The 19,565-nt window shown below is 50.9% G+C and overlaps 1 protein-coding gene across 4 annotated transcripts in view; it reads left to right on the plus strand.

Annotated features, from left to right (window-relative positions):
* The window catches only part of LOC125751881 (D-glucuronyl C5-epimerase B), a 40,358-nt gene extending 23,062 nt beyond the window's left edge, over positions 1–17,296 (plus strand). For 2 of the 4 annotated variants that reach the window (XM_049031279.1, XM_049031280.1), the window contains exons 3-5: positions 4,342–4,844; positions 9,568–9,807; positions 11,804–16,231. In XM_049031279.1, coding sequence (XP_048887236.1) covers positions 4,355–4,844; positions 9,568–9,807; positions 11,804–12,828 — 1,755 coding nt within the window. In that variant the 5' untranslated portion in view covers positions 4,342–4,354 and the 3' untranslated portion in view covers positions 12,829–16,231. Of the gene's footprint in view, positions 1–4,341; positions 4,845–9,567; positions 9,808–11,803; positions 16,232–17,098 lie in introns of those variants that run through there. The other 2 variants (XR_007400804.1, XM_049031281.1) reach the window with 2 other exon arrangements.
* Positions 17,297–19,565: the final 2,269 nt, after the last annotated feature.

Raw genomic sequence — 19,565 nt, forward strand, 5'->3', positions numbered from 1 at the left:
GCCACGTCTCATGCGGTGGGTCATTCAGTGCAGCATCCATCTGTGCAGGGCAGGGTGCTGATGGGCAGTCTGATGCGGGGGGGGGGGTGAGGTATTGGGGGGGGGGGGGGGGGGGTCTGTAAATGGAGCAGACAAGCAATAGGAGCAGCAGACCAAGGAAGTGTGGATGCCAGGGAGAGAGAGGGAAAGATGTCTCTCCTGCACTTCTCAAACCCCCTCCCCGCATAGGGCCGCCTGCTTTTAGCGCCCCCCCCACCCCTAACAGCAGACCTCCTCCTACTGCCTGCGCCCTGCTTTATTTACCTGTTTTGTCTGCTTAAATAAATCTTTGAGAGGCAGCAGAAGGAGGAAGAGCTGCTTCCTGCTGCAGCCTGACTGGCCCACTTTCCGGATTGTGCCGGCTGTCTGATCCATGCTGTTCTGCGTGTCTGAAACACCACATGCACCCCCCTCCTCCCCCCCAGACGGCCGTGGGAAGAGATTTAATTGTTTTTTGACGTGTTCCATTTCAGCAAAGTCTTGAAGTTCAGCACTTTTGCTTTAATCTTGATCAGGTGAAACCTGATTTTTGGTTATGTGTAAATTACAAGCTTGAGTACTTTGTTTCACATTTGAATTCCGCAAAAACCTGTCAAGCCAAAACGCTTCAGCAGAGCGCACTCAGAGTGGCACCTCTTCTCCCCCGAGTACACTGTCAAGCTCTGTCAGGGTTGCCTCGCTGTGAAGCTGTGCAGCTGCTGTGTCGGGTACCCCTCCTTACGTACCTCTCCTTACGTACTGGTGTGCTGTGTCCTCCCAGTTCAGAAATCTAGGGTCAGTATCCAGGTAGCTGTCCTGGTGGCTGATGTTTTCCTATCCTATTTTAACAAAGTGAAACCAAGGACCACACTATAAGTAACTATAAAGACCCCTAAAGCTTCTCTCTCGCTCTCGCTCTCTCGCTCTCGCTCTCTCGCTCTCGCTCTCTCGCTCTCGCTCTCTCGCTCTCGCTCTCTCGCTCTCTCTCTCTCGCTCTCTCTCTCTCTCGCTCTCGCTCTCTCTCTCTCGCTCTCTCTCTCTCTCTCTCTCGCTCTCTCTCTCTCTCTCTCTCGCTCTCTCGCTCTCTCGCTCTCTCTCGCTCTCGCTCGCTCTCGCTCTCTCTCGCTCTCTCTCGCTCTCTCTCGCTCTCTCTCGCTCTCTCTCGCTCTCTCGCTCTCTCGCTCTCTCGCTCTCTCTCTTGCTCTCGCTCTCTCTCGCTCTCTTTCTCTCCATCTCTCACTTGTTCTGTCTCTCTATCTCTCTTGCTCTCGCTCTCTCCATCTCCCACTGGGTCCCCCCCCCCCCTTTCTGTGTCTCTCTCGCTCTGAATCCTCTTACTTCCAGCTATTTCCTCTTGTGCTCGTGAGAAAGGTTGACCCAGGGCTCAGAGCACAGCGAGTGAGGTTGGTGAGGATGCTCGCTGTGGGCTCTGATTGTTTCCTGGGAGCAGAAAAAGCCCCCCCAGTCATTGGCTAAGAAGCAGCCCCACAGGTGTCTCCATCACCCCCACCTGCTGAGTGACCTGACCTGTGCTAACTGGTCGCTGTGGGGGAGGTGTGGGGTCCAGCAGGGGGGTGGGCACTGAGCATATCCTGCTGGGCGGCCTGTAGTCTGCAGTGGGGCAAGAGGAGCGTGGGCTTGCCGACTGACTGGTACTGGGCCTGTCCTCCTGCACGGTGAGAAACCCCCCCCCCCCGGGGAAGCTGCTTAACCCCCTTCAACTGCACACCCTTTGCTGTCTGAAGCAGGATTTCAGCTGGAATGCAGGTCTCTGTTTTCCTGTCTGGCATAAATATGCTCGCTCAGCCCGCTTGGCTTTGCTAATGATTCTCCCCCCAGCCTGTGCCGTAGCCATTATTGTCAGTATCTCTAGCAATGACTGGCTACTGTTACCTGGCCGTAGCTCCTCTGTGTCTGCAGCATGGGTGACCAGCCTGTGGAGCGTCGTCTTGGCTGCAGTAGCCATGTCTAAAAAGATCCAATTATTTATAGTCCGCCCAGATGAGGCAGGCAGCGTGTCTTTCAGCATGTGGTGACTCGCAGCCTGTGTGCGTCGTCAGGAGGCTCTTCTCCACCATTATTTGTCTCCTCTCACACTCTGATACCCATGATGCTCCTTTTATGAAGCAATATTTCAAGATATTGGGATGTGCCAGAGCAAGCCCCCTCCCCCCAAGGTGGGCAGCTCTCTGCTTCGGGACCCAGGTTCTGCCGTGACCCCTTTGTCATCCCCGCCCTTTATATAACCCTCTCTGCCACCAGCGGATCCTTCCAGGCATGGCTGCACGCTTAAACTGCCATCTCCCTGGGAGAGGGGGGGCCCTCAGCAGGCCGTATGTGGGGGGGGGGGTCGTCGGTCAGCCCCGGGTCTGTTTCTGCCCGGTGCTGCAGTGGGGGTGGGGGGCTAACGCAGCAGCATAATTCCATCGCTGCATTAATTGCATGTCATTGAGTTCATGTAGTTTCTAATAAAGATGGAGAATGAAATTGTGTGTTTTCAGAGGAGATGGCTGGTCCGCTGGTTGGCTGTTGACTGTGCCTTTGGTTTGCTCCGTTTTCCCCTTGTGGATTCATGATCGCTCCAGGGAGCCCCGGTGGCGACCCGAGACCCGAATGTGTGTGCGCAGTGCTGTGGCTGTCTGATGGGGCCGCCGCCGTGTCGGGCCGCCGTAGCCCCCCCCAGCACCGGCTGTGGCTTCACGTGACGCGTTCCGAACAAACGGGCATGAAGCGATGCTGCCAGCTGGCGCTCCCAGGTTTTCTGACGAGCTGCCGCTCAAAGCAGCATGACTTAAATTAAAACCAGCAGAAAATATTTCCTATTAAATCTTCACTATTCCCCTTATTTTACCGGGCAACATGAAATGTGGCCCAGACTTTTATTGTTATTGCTATGAGCAACAGCGATAACAAACTGAGAGACGCGGCATCTCCGTGGTCTCAGCTCCGTGGTCTGGTCTCCGTGGTCTGGTCTCCGTGGTCTCAGCTCCGTGGTCTCAGCTCCGTGGTCTCAGCTCCGTCCTGTTTGTCATCATGCCGTTGTTTTTGTCTGTTTAGTAAGAAATAATTCTTGTCACATGTCACATTATGGCTAATGACGTCCGTATGGCTATAATATAACATCCCTTATGCGTCCGGTCATTGCGCCTGTTTCCTGTTGGTATTTAACTAGCCGTCTGACATAATCCTGAGGTGCTGGCCCTCTTTGGGACCGAATCCCTCTGCCTGTTGGGCCGAGTCGCATCTTCCGACGAGGCACCTTCCCCGTGAGGCGCTTGCTACTCGTGTGTGTTTACTTGGTCAGCTGCCTTCCAGGTGAGTGGGACAGGTGGCCGTGCACAGGTCCATATGGAGCAGTCTGACAGGTGGCAGACGCACTTAATATAGATGCCATACGGTTGCTGTGGAACTGGGGGCAGAAGAATGTCATAGTTTAGCCATTTTGGCGACTCGCACTGGCCTTGTGCTGTGTGTGCTGATGTGCCGTAGCAGTAACTAGTGCCACCTCGCAGACTTCCCGTTATAAGTGGTCAGTGGAATTACCTCCCTTGCAGGAATGATGTGCTTCTGGGTTTGTTCCTATTCTGCTGTTATATAAATCGGGCAGCACTGCCTGTTGATGCAGTGTTTTATTTTCAGTAATGACCTTAAACTTGGCAGATTTAAACTGCAGATGAACTCGGAGGTGATTTTTAACTTGGCCACCCCCCCTCCCCCATATTATTCCTGAGGGGGCGCCTCTGTCCCTTCTGCCCCCCTGAGCTGTAATTAGCCGTGGTGGGATCTTCTGCCCACTGTGCATATCGATTTTTCGGCCGTCGGATTAAATGCCAGTGAGCGCGACTGCTTGGACCGCCAGGCGTGTCTATCGGCGTCATGTCCTGCGATTTGCGGCCCGGCCCAACACCTCCACCTGCGCAGGGGGCATAACCACAGATGTTCTGATGTGAGCCGGCATGCGCTTCCTGCGTGGGAGCCCGGAGGAGGCTGGGGCGTTGGGGATAACCCGGCTTGTCAGCGGGAAGGGGTGTCGGCACTCCTCGCGTTGTAGTTAACATGCATTAGTTTTGTGAGAATTCATTTGCAGGTGTTCATTAATCACGCGGCATGGCAGCTGCACCTCTGTGCTGGGGGGCTGTTCGTGCCGTTTGGCTGGATTTCTCATTGTTCTGCTGATAAGCAAGATTGAATGAAGTTTAGCTTCCAGTGTGTCGTCGCATCTTCTCTTTTTGTTACTGTTTCTCTTCTCTGGAGTGATGCTGCATGTCCTGAGGGGGCCAGATGAGGTGACCTTTGCCCTCCCCCACCCCCCTTTGCCCTCAGGTCTGCCATAAACATGCGTTGCCTGGCGGCTCGGGTCAACTACAAGACCCTGATTGTGATCTGTGCCCTATTCACCTTGGTCACCGTCCTGCTGTGGAACAAGTGCTCCAGTGACACCACGCTTGCTGCGGTGCCCAGGCCTCCGCCAGCCAGCACCCCCAAGGGAGACCGCAGTCCCCAGCAGCCCCAGCCTCCAGAGCCCCCACCCGTTGTGGGTGGGCTCAAATACGAGGAGATCGACTGCCTGATCAACGATGACGTCACCATCAAGGGCCGACGGGAGGGCAGCGACGTCTACCTGCCCTTCGGCTGGCTGGAGAAGTACTTCGAGGTTTACGGAAAGGTGGTGCAATATGACGGCTACGATCGCTTTGAGTTCTCCCACAGCTACTCCAAGGTCTACGCCCAACGAGAGCCCTACCACCCTGACGGGGTCTTCATGTCCTTCGAGGGCTACAACGTGGAAGTGCGCGACCGAGTCAAGTGCATCAGTGGAATTGAAGGTGGGTTTTTGCTCTCCGGAGCTGTTCTCTGCCTGTTGCTAGGGTCTCCGTTCCTTTTCACTCGTCCTGCATGCCTGGAAACATGGCCGCTCTCTAGCTACCATTGTTCTGCACCTGTACATAAGCCATGTGACTGTGGCACTTAGCAGCCAGTCCGGGAAAATAAGGTCTGCATTTAATGTCAAGGGTTAGTGCCCATTAATAGCAATTTGGCTGGACAGTCTGAAGGAAAAATTTTCCAGGAAACCATACTTAAGTAATACACCCCCCCAGTGCCCTTGGTGCGTAATGCACTATCAATTGACGTACATTAAGCAAATGAAAATGGGATTGATTTTGTAGATTACAAGACTTGATTGTGGTGACCCAAAACTTAATGGAACAGCATTTAGATCTTGTAGGAACATGCATCATCCTTTTCAGCACGTGACCCGGCTTTGGTCGCAGGGTCCCTGCTGATGTGGGGAGGTGGGCGTCCTCTGAGGGGGGTGGGGGGCATCGTTCCCTGTATTTCTCGACACATTATCCTTCCCCCGAACTGGAAAGACTGGCAATGTCGGAATGCCCAGTCACTGTCACTAAACTCATCTGACTGAGAATTTTTCAGCTTTTCCACCGGCTGTTTTGAAGTCATCGACTTGTATCTCTAGAACTTCCACCATGTGCAAAGAGCTGCTTCTTCATTGTTCCTGGTCCTCCTACCTGTTGCTCGTTAATCACGGCTGAGATCTGGTCCATTGTATCGCTGTGACCCCTGACCCTCCCCTCTTTTACCTCCGGCGGTGTGATCAGCGTGATTAAGCTCCCCCAGGCTTTGCGGGTCGCCTGTGAACCTGATTGGCTGTTAGAGAAGGGGGTTGTTTACTCGGCTGCGATAAGTGAGGTTAGGTTTGTCTAAAAAGGTCTATGCCTTGAACTATTAGTGCCGTTCTTATCTTTTTATATCACAGATGTTTACTCGTAATTCTCAATGATTATGCTTTCATTTAATTAAGCAAACCAAAGCATGTGTTTTTTAAATGTTCGTGTCTGTTTCAATTATGGCCTAAAATCCCCAACTTCTAGTGCAGCTTGAGTAGTATGAGCAGTATTCCTATTTTGCAGTGAGCTGAAAAATAAATAAAATAAAAGCAGGAATTGTCTTGCAAGGTTAATGCCTCGGGTTTCCTTTTTCAGTGTTTGACTTCGCCGTTCGTCTCAATGGAGGCCGAGACGCATTTTCCCCCTTAAGTTTTAATATAATGAAAATTGGTCTCTAATGAACTCATCACATCTCTGTGCTGCTAAAGTGCGAATCCCTAAAATCGATAATGTCTTTCAGAAGCGTTTTCCCCAAACCCCACTGTCATTAGCCAGTCACCGTCGCTGGACCCTGTCCAGTCCTGCTTAAGCGAATTGCTGCAAGGCACGACGTGAGCTGCCTAATGGCCTTTTATGACCCCCCCACCCCCGTTTGCAGTGACTGCTGGCTGCAGCACCGCTGTCATTATGGCTCGGCGGTGGACTGGTGGCCGAAAGCAGAGCTGGGGTGAAAAGAGCGACTTGCTTAGCAGGGTGGGGGCCATGGGGACGCTCTGACTGGGGGGGGGGGGGCAGGGCGCGGTGGGAGTGAAAAGAGCGACTGGCCTTGCAGGGTGGGGGCCATGAGGACGGTGGGGGTGAAAAGAGCGACTGGCCTTGCCGGGTGGGGGCAATGGGGACACTCTGACTGGGGGGGGGGCAGGGCGCGGTGGGAGTGAAAAGAGGCACTGGCCTTGCAGGGTGGGGGCCATGGGGACGGTGGGGGTGAAAAGAGCGACTGGCCTTGCAGGGTGGGGGCCATGGGGACGGTGGGGGTGAAAAGAGCGACTGGCCTTGCAGGGTGGGGGGGCCATGGGGATGCCCTGATTGGGGGGGGGGCAGGGTGTGGTGGGGGGTGAAAAGACTCTGAACCTCTCCTCCTCTTTTGTCAGCTGAAATATCACTGTTGTGTTGCCTGGCCTCATAGCGCCCCCCCCCCCCCACAGGTAACAGCTCGCTGATGCGCGGTGCGGTCCTGCTGGCTGGGGGGAGTTTGCTGGTTTCTCCCCCCTCCGTTTCCTTTCCCTTTTTGTGGTCAGGGAAGCGTTTCCTCTCTCCTGAATGTGCTCAGTTGTTCACAATGAGTGTGTGTAGCTCAGACGTGGAAATTTCAGGTCCAGAAAGTAAAAATCCAGACCATGATTTACTGTCAAACGACCAGATGAGCATAGAGTGTCACAGTGACAGAGGACTCGGCTGCTTGCCCTCTGAGCTGCCCAGAATATTTTTGTCTTTTTTTTCTTAACTGGCTGGAACGGTACTTTCTAATGATTTTTTTCACATTATTTTTGGAACCAGAGAAATAACCTGTTATCTGGTTTTTGAAATTTGGGGTTTCTTCACGTGGACGCGAGTTGGTGGTCCTTGCCGTGTCGGATATCCGGACACCGACGGTTCCCCCAGCCAGGTCTGCATCACACTGTTAGCAACATGACTTTAAACTGGCTAATGTTTTGCAAGGTGTGGGAAGCAAAGACCCCCCCCAGGGTTCACGATACTTTAAACTGAAATGTCTCCTCGCTCTGCAGTGACGGTTATTTATCGAGGGTGCGATGCACGAAGCCGCTTTGTCTTTCATCATCATCATCGTATTTTTATTTAACGTGCAGGTGCATAATCCACACAGTGGGCCCCCTTCAGGTAGCTGGCTAGCCGCACGCATGGCAGATCTCACCTCACATCTCCAGTTGCCTCTGTCATTGGGGTCTACAGCTCAGAGCTTCCACTCTCTGCGGTCTCTCTCTCTCAACTTTTTCCATGACATTTTTGGCCGGCCAATTCCATGCTTTCCCGCAACTTGTAAATTAGTTTATTCCGCAGTAACCTGTAATACTTTCTGGCCAATGGAATGCATCCCATGTCAGTGTAAGACATGTGCGTGTGCATCCTGAGATTGCATGATGAGGCTCCTTACATCAGGGGGCAGCGTGTGGGTCAGTGGGCTAAGCCTGTGTGCCTGTAATCAGCGGGTCCCCAGTTCAAACCCAGCCTCAGCCTTAACCCCCAGCTCCCTGGGCACTGCCACGGGTGGCTGCCCTTCACAGCCAGCTCACTCTACAAAGGGCAAGTTGAAGGAGGCTTAAAGACAGTTTCCTCATGGGGATCAATAAAGTATTAATTATTGTCGTTATTATTATCATCAGTGCTCTGATGTGAGAATCTGATGGTTTTGAAATTAAGCCAAACTGGGATTTACATTATATAACACTGCTTTGCAACTTTTTTTGAAGATGTTTTCTCTTTTTATGTAAGCAGAAATAATTTATAATAAGCTGACACTAAATCGGAGGGTGTGCATTTGTTTGTGTGTTGTGCGTGAGCAGAGGGACGTTTTGCTTATTGCAGTTTGTGTCTCATGTACGACGTTAGTGGCTAATGAGGTACCGGAGGAGGCCCCGCCCTCCCCTTTGGTTTGAGGAGTAACAAGGAGCCTCAGCGGCTCCCCGGGTTCCTCCTGCGACGCAAGACATCGCGTCTGTCCCCCGAAAGGGGAGCAAAGCAAGTGCCAGTTTTTAAAAGACTCCATGCATTTGCAGTGACGAATCACACTCCTCCAAAGGAGTGGGGGGGATTTAAGAACCTGCAAATAAAATCTGGGTGGGGAAGACCCCCGGTACAGCCGTATCTCCCGGCGACAGTCGCTCGTTCCTGCGACACGCGAGCTCGGCACAAACACTGCCTTTCACGGAATGATGCAATAAGCCTCTTTTAGCTGAAAATACTTTTCTGTGTTTTGGTGTCGAGGCTGAAACTTTTTGGGAGCATCTGAGGATCAAGAGGCAGGAGTGTGAGGTTTGGCCAGTTAGGCATAAAAATTCCACTCCTGTATCTATTATTATTATTATTATTATTATTATTATTATTATTATTATTATTATTATTATTATTATTGGATAAATAATCATGAAAGGTACTTGGGTACATTCAGTTTATTTTTATTTGTTCAGTGTGCAGGGTAATTCTTGCCTTGTTGCCAGTGTGGGGCGGCTCCTGCCTGGTGTATCACCCTGCATTGTCTGCATTACCAGACGGCACATGATACGCTCTCTCTCGTTTTGCCAGAGGCTGGGTCATACCGAGTGTTCGTCTGCTGATGTAAAAGCTCAGCTTCCACAAAGGAGAGTCGATTCATCACGGCCCCATCAAAAGCTGCTGGAGTTTTATGCCGGTTCTTGCTGCTGGTGTAGCCGTGGAAATGGATGTGATGCAGCTCAAAGCGCGTCTTAAGAGTCGGCATCAAACCACACATCCTGCAGTTGTGATATTTTGTAGCGTTTAGCATGATATTTTTTTTTTTTTTTTTTATAGTGCTGTATTGGGGATTTTAGTAAGTAAATGCCGAAGTGAAAGTTTCATGTCAGTCCTTTTCGACCCTTTTCACGCCGCTGAGGAATTATGGCAAACGGAGGCCTGAAAAGCAGACGACAGATTGTTTCTAGTGATCATAAAATCATTTAAAGGATTCCGAATGTGTTATTGTGTAAGGGAGATTGCACAAGTACATTGAAATTTAGTAGTTGCCTCCAAATGTATTTGTATGAATTACGTATCTTTCTTTTTGATCTGTTTAGTTCTAAAATGAAGTGAATTCATATTAAACAGCCTCAGTTCATGATTTTCCCTGTATGAGATGTGTGAGGAGGTGCTGCATCGCCCCCTGCAGGTGTACCCGTGTCCACACAGTGGGGCCCTCAGGGTTACTTCTACGCCATCCAGATCGCTCAGTACGGCTTGAGCCACTACAGTAAGAACCTGACGGAGCGTCCGCCCCACGTGGAGCAGTATGACGCGGCGGAGGAGCGAGACGGCCCCTCCTCGGTCTGGACGGTGTCCCGGGGCTGCTCCCTCACCCGGAGCTACGACAAGACCCGTGCCACCATGGTGCGGCAGTTCAGCGCTCCAGGTACCGACCCCTCAGCCATGCATGTTGCCACGGCTCCGTTTGCGCTTTAAGATGGCGGGGGGCTTGTGTTCGTACTACGTTTGGCTGTGAATGCTGATGGTTCTGCATACAGCGGTGATACTCCAGCAGACCAGGAGAGGGCAGGTTCATTGCAACAATACAAGCAATCTAGTGAACCAGGTTAACTGAGCAGCTTCAAATGTCAGTATTACAGTAATAAGCTCTACTACAGGGCTTTAACATCCTTTCAACAGTCCTCTCCAACCACCCCCCCCCCCCCCCCCCCACCTGCTTCGTAAATTTTATCACCAAGATTTCAGAATGCCAGAGTAGTGCTGCTTCTTAAAATACAGTTCCCGCTCTGTATAATGTCTGGAGAATTAAAAATTTGACAAGTGCACCTCTGTCCCTCCTTGTACAGCTGCTCACTACTACTACAAGAACAGCAACAGGGCTGTAACCAGCCAGGAATTTTAAAATGCCTGGCTGTCCACAAAGTGTTGGCCCTTGCTGGTTGTGCCCCACAGCGGATCGTAGTTATTGAAGCTGCAGAATTAATACTGAGGACTTGACCTCGGTGTCAAGGGAGACTGGGCTCAAGAACTATTCTTCCTCTGTTATTTTGACGTTGATCGCTGATCTATGGAAGTCCACGCTGCCACCTGCTGGAAATACCTAATCGATTGTCTCGCATGTGTGGTAGTGCAAGGTTTCCGCTAGACAAAAATCTGGGCTACACGGGCACCGACCGCAGCCAAACACCGATGATGAAATTTACGTCTCATCCCCCTCCTCTGCAACCAATAGCTCACGTGGAAAGTATGAACTGGCCTTAAGGGTTCTTTGATTGGGGTCATTTAATTGCTGGTATAGAACTGCTGATTGCTTGTTTGCTTGAGGTCACTTGATTGATCAACATCAATCTTGCTAATCTTTTCTCAGCCGTTGTTCTGTCACATTAACTCTCCCTCTACCACATGGCCCTCAGCGGAGCCCGACAAGTGACGCTGGGACAGCCATACTGGGCGTGTGCGCGGGACTGATGTTTTAAGCATGGCACTGGTGCACGTCTTGTCGTTAATGACGCGGTAACGTGTTTTGACCCAGCGAATCGATATGCGTTAGTATCAGCACGCTCCTCCTTTAAGGCACCCGTTAAATAACGGCTGTCACCGCTGAAACCAGTGATCTCCATGGAGCAGGCTGATGGGAGGACCCCCCCCCCCCCCCCCCGGTACCCTTTGTGTTGCTGACACGCTGTATGGAGGCGATGGCATCTCTTCTGTATTCCCTGCTCATCCTTTATCGATGGCAGAGTGATCACATGACCACAGTACAAATCCACTTACTCCCAAGATTGCCTTAAGTAATGGATTTATGAGTGCATTAAGGAGTGCCAGGAAGGGGCCGCCAGGGTGGCTGCAGCTGCCGTGCTCGGACCCCCCCCCCCCCCCCCCCTTTTTATTTTGAAGGAATTGACCAAAAAAACCTTCTTTTGTTTCATCCTTTCTGCTTTAGCTTGTGGTGACCAGACCCCAGCAGAGCGTTTAGCAGGAGTGGGAGGGCTGAATAGCACAGAACTTATGATTTGTTGAGTAGATGTCTCTTACGTCCCATGGTGGGGTAACGGATTGTGGGGGGGGGGGTCAGGATTCGTGGGGGTGGGTGCGTGAGCTCTCTGGCTGCCTGGAAGGTACAGGGGTGCCTGGTCGCAGGGTTCTCATGGGCCGTTTTACGTAGAAATATTTCACACCAGAATGTGGGCCAAGAGCCCCATCCACCCCCACCGCCCCACCAGACAAACGGTTTCCGCTAATTAGCTGCAGTGAACAGTGACGTGCCTAAACTGGCCTCCCATAGGAGCTGGTTTATTCAAAGCCAGAGAGATTTACTGAGTCCTGGAAAAGGTCTCTGTGAGGAGAAACAGTCAGTCCAGTCAAGCTGATCAAAAGAAGGTCAATTAATTAACTTTCCTGGCTTTTATTCTGTCATGCAGAGAATTCCGAGGGAATCTCTCTGCCTTTGGGGAACTCGAAAGACTTCATCATCTCCTTCGACCTCAAGTTCACATCCAACGGCAGCGTCTCTGTGGTACTGGAGACCACAGAGAAGAACCCCCCGTTTGTCATCCACTATGTAACCAGCACCCAGCTCATCGCCTTCAAGGATCGGGACATCACCTACGGGCTGGGTCCACGGACAGCCTGGAGCACCGTCACCCGGGACCTGCTGACAGATCTACGCAAGGGTGTGGGGCTCTCCAATACCAAGGCGGTGAAAGCCACCAAGATCCTGCCCCGCCGCGTGGTCCGGCTGGTGCTCCACGGGCGAGGCTTCATCGACAACATCACCATCTCCACCACCGCCCACACTGCCGCCTTTTTTGCTGCCAGCGATTGGCTGGTACGCAACCAGGACGAGCGCGGCGGTTGGCCCATCATGGTCACGCGCAAATTGGGTGAGGGCTTCCGCCCACTAGAGCCCGGCTGGTACTCGGCCATGGCCCAGGGCCAGGCCATGTCCACCCTGGTGCGTGCCTACCTGCTCACCAAGGAGCCAGCGTACCTGAATGCAGCCCTACGTGCCACCGGCCCCTACAAGCTGCCCTCGGAGCAGCACGGCGTTAAGGCCGTCTTCATGAACAAGTATGACTGGTACGAGGAGTATCCCACTACACCTGGCTCCTTCGTCCTGAACGGCTTCATCTACTCGCTGATCGGCCTGTACGATCTGGCCGAGACGGCCGGCGACAAGCTGGGCCGCGAGGCTGGCGTGCTCTTCAGCCGCGGCATGGAGTCCCTGAAGGCCATGCTGCCCCTGTACGACACGGGGTCTGGGACCGTCTATGACCTGCGGCACTTCATGCTGGGCTCTGCCCCCAACCTGGCCCGCTGGGACTATCACACCACGCACATCAATCAGCTGCAGCTGCTGGCCTCCGTTGACAACTCGCCTATTTTCAAGGACTTCGTCAAGCGCTGGAAGAGCTATCTGAAGGGAGGCAGGGCCAAGCACAACTAGAGCAGCCGACCGAAGCCCGGCTCCAGGACCCAGCACACCCCCACCTGGGGCGGGGGGTAGGAGCAGGTGAGGTCAGGCAGAAACACGGCCCGCTTCAATCTCCGGAACCGAGAAGATGCTGACCACCATCGCTGTCTTCGTGTGCTACCGAGGTGGCGAGTGGCTGGTCTCGTCTTCTCCAAGCTGGCAGTCATTAACGAACTACGAACACAGCTTCAGGGAGTATGTCTGTGTTGTGTGGAATGGAGCAGAAATTGTTTTCCTTACTTGACTCCTGAGCATTAGATACTGATGTTTGCAGGTTGTCGAGGGGAAACTGGGTAAATCTGCAGAGAAATTGGAAAACCAGGTTCAGACAGAATGGCGCTGAAGAGGGTTGGCATCCAGCCCTGTGATGATCAAGCATTTCTTCCAATATAGTTTATCCATTTTCTTTTGTGTTGTTTTTGTTGTTAAAATTGTTTCATCCGTCTCTGAAATAGGTGCCCAGTATGTTTGGGATGCTTAAACTGTCCCATGTAGAGAATAATGGTGACAGGCGTGACACAGATCGTCGGATACCTTCACTAAACCCAAAGACACAAGTATAAAGAAATTATTTCACCTTAGGTCAGCTTATGAAATGTCAGAACACTTATTGCTGATGTCCTCATCAGCTGAACGCTCTGCTGTTGTCAGGCCAGGGCTTGTGCCGATGGTGGCTGCCTACTCTCTTCCCCCCTCCCCACTCAGGTATTTCACATGAAGGGGGTGGGACTTAGTTCTGTTGCACAATCAAATCGTTCAAACCCAGATCTTCCTAAACAATCATCTTTGACTAGGGGAAAGAGCATCCATTTGTGTCTTCCCCTGTGCAAGATAAGTCGCTAGAATGTTGGAGCTTGTCTTGAATTCCCCCTGAAGTCCCTCGCCCCGTCGTCACGATCCACCTTGGCCACACCCACCCCACATCCCTACAAGCTCCGCCCACACCCTTCGCTCTGTGGCTGTTAGTGCTGCCACTAGCAGAGGCGTGATGGCCTGTATGCTTGGGCGGTTGGGTGTGTCCTGCAGCTTGGGGGCCCGGCCTTCACCTGCGCAGTCCTGCACGGCTTCTCGGCAGCTGCAGGCCTTCATGGTGCTGCTGCTCTGCGGTTCCGCATTTAGATTAGGACATTAGACAACACAGCGACTCTGCTTCCTGAAATGGAATACCGATCATCTCTTGGTGTTCCCAGAGTGAGGAGATGTGAGGAGAGGATGAGAGCAATTAGCTTAAATCGGAAAAATGCGTTGCTCTTCCCATGGGATCCTTTAGCTTGCGATGCTCTAGGCTGGCAGGTGTTCCACGCATATCGCCATGCGCTACGTGACAGGCCTCTCGCTTTGCACACCAGGGAAAATAAGGGAAAACATTAGTGTTGCAGATGAGTGAATCATTGTCCTCGTACGTGTGATGAAGGGATGATTTTTAGAGCTTTCTGGGGCTCCTTCATATATTCCCTGCACTTTATGCCAGTTTGTGAAATGCTCACGTTTTATTGGGCGTTTCTGCTCCCTTTTGTTTCGCAGAGATACAATGCAGAGCTCATGTGTGAGATTTCACAAGACAAAATTGTGTTTTGTCTAAGTGGGCTGCTGATGCGTGGGTGTCATTATGCTTTGCCAGAGCACGATGGGAAAGTCTGCGCCTGCTTAACAAGCATGCAGCCGGCAGGTCCTTAGTCTGCAAAGGTTTCCTGGCACATGGAGCTGGTTTGCAGGAACAGTTAATGACAGTCTCTCTCTCTCTCTCTCTCTCTCTCTCTCTCTCTCTCTCTCTCCTCTCTCTCTCCCCCTCTCTCTCTCTCTCTCTCTCTCTCTCTCTCTCTCTCTCTCTCTCTCTCTCTCCCTCTCTCGTCCCCGCATAGGTTTAGCCCACATTTGCAGCCTAATTAATCGTTTGGCTGTTCTACTGACACATGCCGCAGTCCACTCCTGGAGGTACTGTTAATTCCTGTGGTTAATACACTTAACACAATTAAACGCAGTCTTGCGCTGTGATTGGTTGAATCTGTGGAACCAATCACGTACGTGTGAAAGGCGGTTATCAGTGACATCTTTTGCTAGTTCCCAACCATCCCATTACTTGGATGTAGGAGTTGAGGAAGCTCGCAGTCAGTGGCTGCATTTGTTTTAATGTTTGACATTCTGAGTCTGAGGCATCTTGCACTGTAACCCCATAAGTGGGAGTTACCTCTCACTGGGGGGGTTTCAGTTCCAGATGAACTGTACAGTCACGATCCACTGTACAGTGCAGAAATGTAACAGGAACATCAGCTCTTTCCCCCAGTTACCACCTGCCTACCTGCTGTGGTCCTCAGCCCGGGTGCCCAGCCAGACATGGGCTGACACGTGACTCCCAGCGTCTCCCTCCGGACGTAGCCGGCGGCCGCGATGATGGACGCCGGAGCCTGCCACGTGCGCGGTGCTCATGTTGAGCGTCGCCGTTTTCTCATTCTGCACTTGCCGCATCACCGAACTGCGAGCAGTGACTGGCTTCCAAAAGAGGGGGATGCTGTCGTCTCTGGTTTCCACTGTACACAGGGCCCATGCGTTGTTCATACCAAAGTCTTTAAAGGGGTTTTTGGAAGAGCTTTCGTTGGTTTTGCAGAGACAAACGCAGCTGCAATATGAGTCTGGGACTGATCTCCATGCAGCTCTTGTTCTGTAAATGCAGAAATGGAGACGTCAATTCTGAGGACGGTAATGAGGATTCTGAAGGCGGGCGAGTCTCTTTCCTTCAGAAGAATAGAAGCAAAGCGGCCATTCTGAGTTTTAATTGTTCAGATTCAGTTTCTATAGTGTAGTGCTTGAAATGCAATGAGCAGGAAAAGATATATTTTTTGCAGTCAAGGGGATGCGTGCAACTGTACAGCTAACGTTAGAAATCAGTGATGTTAGAAAAGGAAAAGCCGGAAATCTCAGTGAGTCGCTTTTTCCTTAAATTATGAAATTATTTGCTTAGGACAAGCTGTTTGTTGGAGTTAAGAGCACAAAAGCACAACTGTAGTGTCATTGGTTAATTTATCCTTTTCATTGTGTGCATTATTTCCCTGGACGATGTGCAAGGCCTTCGCTTGAAAGCTGCTATTGTTATTCATGGTGTAATTGACAATTGTGTGGTACTAGTTACCCTCCCCTCCCACTATCCTGTAATCGGACATGTGCATCTCCAGTCACATGTGACATATGCAATAACGTGTTTACTGTGTTTCCTGTTGCCAGGGACATCCAGAGAGGTTGTATAGACTTTCAATTGAAGCACAATGTGCACATGCTACCATTTTTTTAATGCAGAAAGTGTTTATATAAAAAATAGTCAATCTTTGTGCTCAGAATTGCTTTTTAAAGTTGTAAAATAAAGGCATTTTTTCTTACACAAGTGTCTGGATCCTCTGTCCTATGAGTGGGTGTGGCAGATTTCTTCAAAAGGCGCAAAACAGCATTTGGTTTTTACTTTAGATTATACTTCTGTTCCACAGGACACGCCCCCTCAGTGTGATTGGCAGTCTGAATGGGGTGGGGTGGGGCTGTGAAGGTGATGGAGAGGCTCAGTGTGCATGGCCACGGGCTCCCAGTCTGTCCTCCTGTCCGCTGGAGCCTCATGATGTCGCCTCGGCCCTGACGGCCGGCCTGAGTGCCCCCTTCTTAGACGGCCTGCCCCTGTGAGGATGGTGCCGGCAGTGCGGGCCCCCCCCCTGTTTGCTCGGGATGATCACAGTCACCAGGGTGAATCCTGCGCAAGGAGATCGCCCGGGGATGGAGCGGCTGCCGAAAGTGGGTAGGGAGGCTTTGATTGGCGTTAAATACCGCTGCTGACCCGGTTTATGGTGCCGTGTGGAGGGCTGTTAATCATGGGTGGCTTCTCCTGGCATTTAATTAGGCATCGTATCTGCGGTAATGCTGGAAAAGAAGGGCAGGACCAGCCAGGGATCAGCCCTCTTAGTTTTGGAAGTGAAGCATCACTAACTGGCCTGACCCGGCAGCAGTTCCTGCAGATAGCAGCGTTTGCTTCCCTCTTCAAAGGTCAGAGGTCATCGCCATGGTGAGCAGAGGACGCTTGCTGGATGCAGTTCCGTTAAGCCTGTGCTCCTCGCATCTCACTGGCAACACCTCAGAAATGGTGACAAACCGGGTCGCCTGTCACGCCTGCCCCCGGTTACTGCCCCCCGGTTACTACGCTGGACTGGGGGCGATTGGATTGGTGTTCTGTCTTTGGGGGGTTTGTGATTTTTTTTTTCCCTTTTAGGTTCCCAGGTTCTGCTGCTCCTCTGCGACTGGATCTGCCTTCTGCTTCATCTCATCCTGGTTCCGTCCACCCAGTCATTGGTGTGAGTTCCCCTGGTTCCCTGTTTCCAGCAGTGTTGGGGCTGTTGGTCTCGGGGCAGAAGTCCTGATGTGATAGAAGGACGGTCCAGGTCGAGGTGTTCTGTCGCACGTGTTGTTTTGCGAAGGCTAATAAATATTTCAAATCATAAGCACGGTGTCTGAGTCGTGACAGCCATCGTTTCCTCAAAACAACCGGAATTCTGTATGCCAGAGGTGTGTGGCACACTGCTGAGGCCAGTTCATGTCAGATCTGAGGCTCGGCTGTGGTCATGTGACCCACAGGCCCCGCATTTCCTCTCCAGTCTGACAGTGGGAGCTCAGTTCTGCTGATGTGTGGATATTCAGTATGGAATCGTTGTGATAACACTGCGGTCAGCTCAGAATATAAGCAAATGGAGTGTTTGCAAATTCATGGCACAAGTGCTACGCAAGAAAGAACTGAATATATAGGCCTTAGAATCCATGGCCAAAAATATGAGGACACCCCTTTTGATTAGAGGGACTGGCTAATCATGCCTGTCACTTCCACAGGTGTGTAATTAAGTGCAGTCATGCAGTCTCTCCTGCAGCAAACGGTAGCAGAGTGGGTGGTTGTACAGAAGATGTTGGTGACTATCCACTTGGCCCCGTCATATGATGTCATCTTTCCACCATCAGTTCTCCAAACTTCCACCTTGCTGGAGTGTCACTGGTAATCTGCCTGTGAAAGGGAAATGTCTAAGTTCAGCGGTTGACTGGGGTCCTGATAGCGTTCCCTCAAAACCCAACCCATCTAATGCAGAGCATTCCTAGGAGATCAGAAGCTGTTATGCAGCAAAGGTTGGAGCAGCTTCATGTTAATGTTCTTTTCGGAACACCATGGAGGACAAGCTGTTGATATGCTTTTTGCCTTATAGTGTATATGTGCAGAAAAGGTTAATCAGCACAACACAGTGGCTAATTCCACCACTTTTTTTTGTCTAATTACTTATTTTTATATTTATTACTTATAAAAAATTTTTTTTTTTTTGTAATTTAAAAAAGAAAAACTAGAATCGCTGTCTGGAGGTTTAATATGAATTCTAGTGTAATTGGTAGATAGAATGTAGAACTTACAGTAAGTAGAATAAGGTATTTCGATATTATCATTCGGAATTACATGTCTGCTTGGGCAGGATCGTACAGGTATTCATTGTGCTTCTGTGAATTTCCTGGGCTTAAGCTTTGAGGGCTTCGGTCCTTCTAGTGTAGCTCACGCTATTACAGGAAGCTGTTCAGAAACTTCACGCCACTGAGTGGCGTCAGCGACAGCGAGGTCTGACTGGCTGCCATCTGGACCGTAGACAATGATTCTGGAAACTCTGCTAATGAAGTCTGACTGGGACTCAAACGCAGCAGCGCATTTGCATACTGGGACAGAAAAAGTGACACTTTTGATAAGGAGGCTGACTAAACTTATTCTCTTGAGAGGAGCGAACAGGCGCCCGTTTGCCTTTATGTGAGAGACAGGAGGGGGAGTGAAGAGAGAACAACGTGCTTGGCAGTTGTCATCTGTGATGACTATTTACGTGCATTTCTGTGCAACAGAAAGTCGTCTTGCAATCAAATGCATTAAAATAGACTGCCGTCAAAACTCCAGCGGCACTCCAAGTTCGGGACTTCAGTCTCAACAGCAAAGGTGACGCTTCATTACATCAAGGCCTCCATTTCCTCTTACACACTGCCATCCTGTGGTGAATATGAGGAATGACAGATAGACGCTTACCTTCCACTTAACCTGAACTTGGTGTATAAGAGAGGGAGGGAAAGATCAATTGTCAACTGTCGATGTCGAGGAGGATTATTGTAAAAAAAGAGACCAAAAAAAAATAATTACAGTAAGTGATCTACAAAAATATCGATATTCCACGGCAGCCTTGCTTTAGGGTACTATGACCCCCACGGAGCTCAGTCACACCCACACATACACACACACACACACACACACGGGGTTACACGCCTATTTACTTACTGTAGATCACAGCAAGGCGTTTCATGGTGATTATTGCATACTAACTGGCTTTGAGTCACCGTCAGAAATGCCAGACTTCTCTTGGTCAGACTTCTGAAGGGATCCCTCATTTTCCTTAATGACTAACTGCCGGCGGTTACAGTAAAGCGTAAGAAAAACTTCATAAGCGGCTGCTGCTGTTTGCAAACCCCTTCACATATTTGTACTGGTATGCATATACGTTCCGAGCTCCTAGTGGAGAATTAAATACATTATTGGTTTGCATCCTCTTAAAACCTGTAGTTAGTGTTCAAACATACTAACCGACGGCGATCCGTACCGTGCCCTCCAGCATTTAGTCTGATATATCCTACAGGTTTTAATAGAATTGTAAACTATATTTCTTAATGCTGAGTTA

Source organism: Brienomyrus brachyistius, chromosome 11, assembly GCF_023856365.1.
Source record: "Brienomyrus brachyistius isolate T26 chromosome 11, BBRACH_0.4, whole genome shotgun sequence".
Taxonomy (NCBI): Eukaryota; Metazoa; Chordata; class Actinopteri; order Osteoglossiformes; family Mormyridae; genus Brienomyrus; species Brienomyrus brachyistius.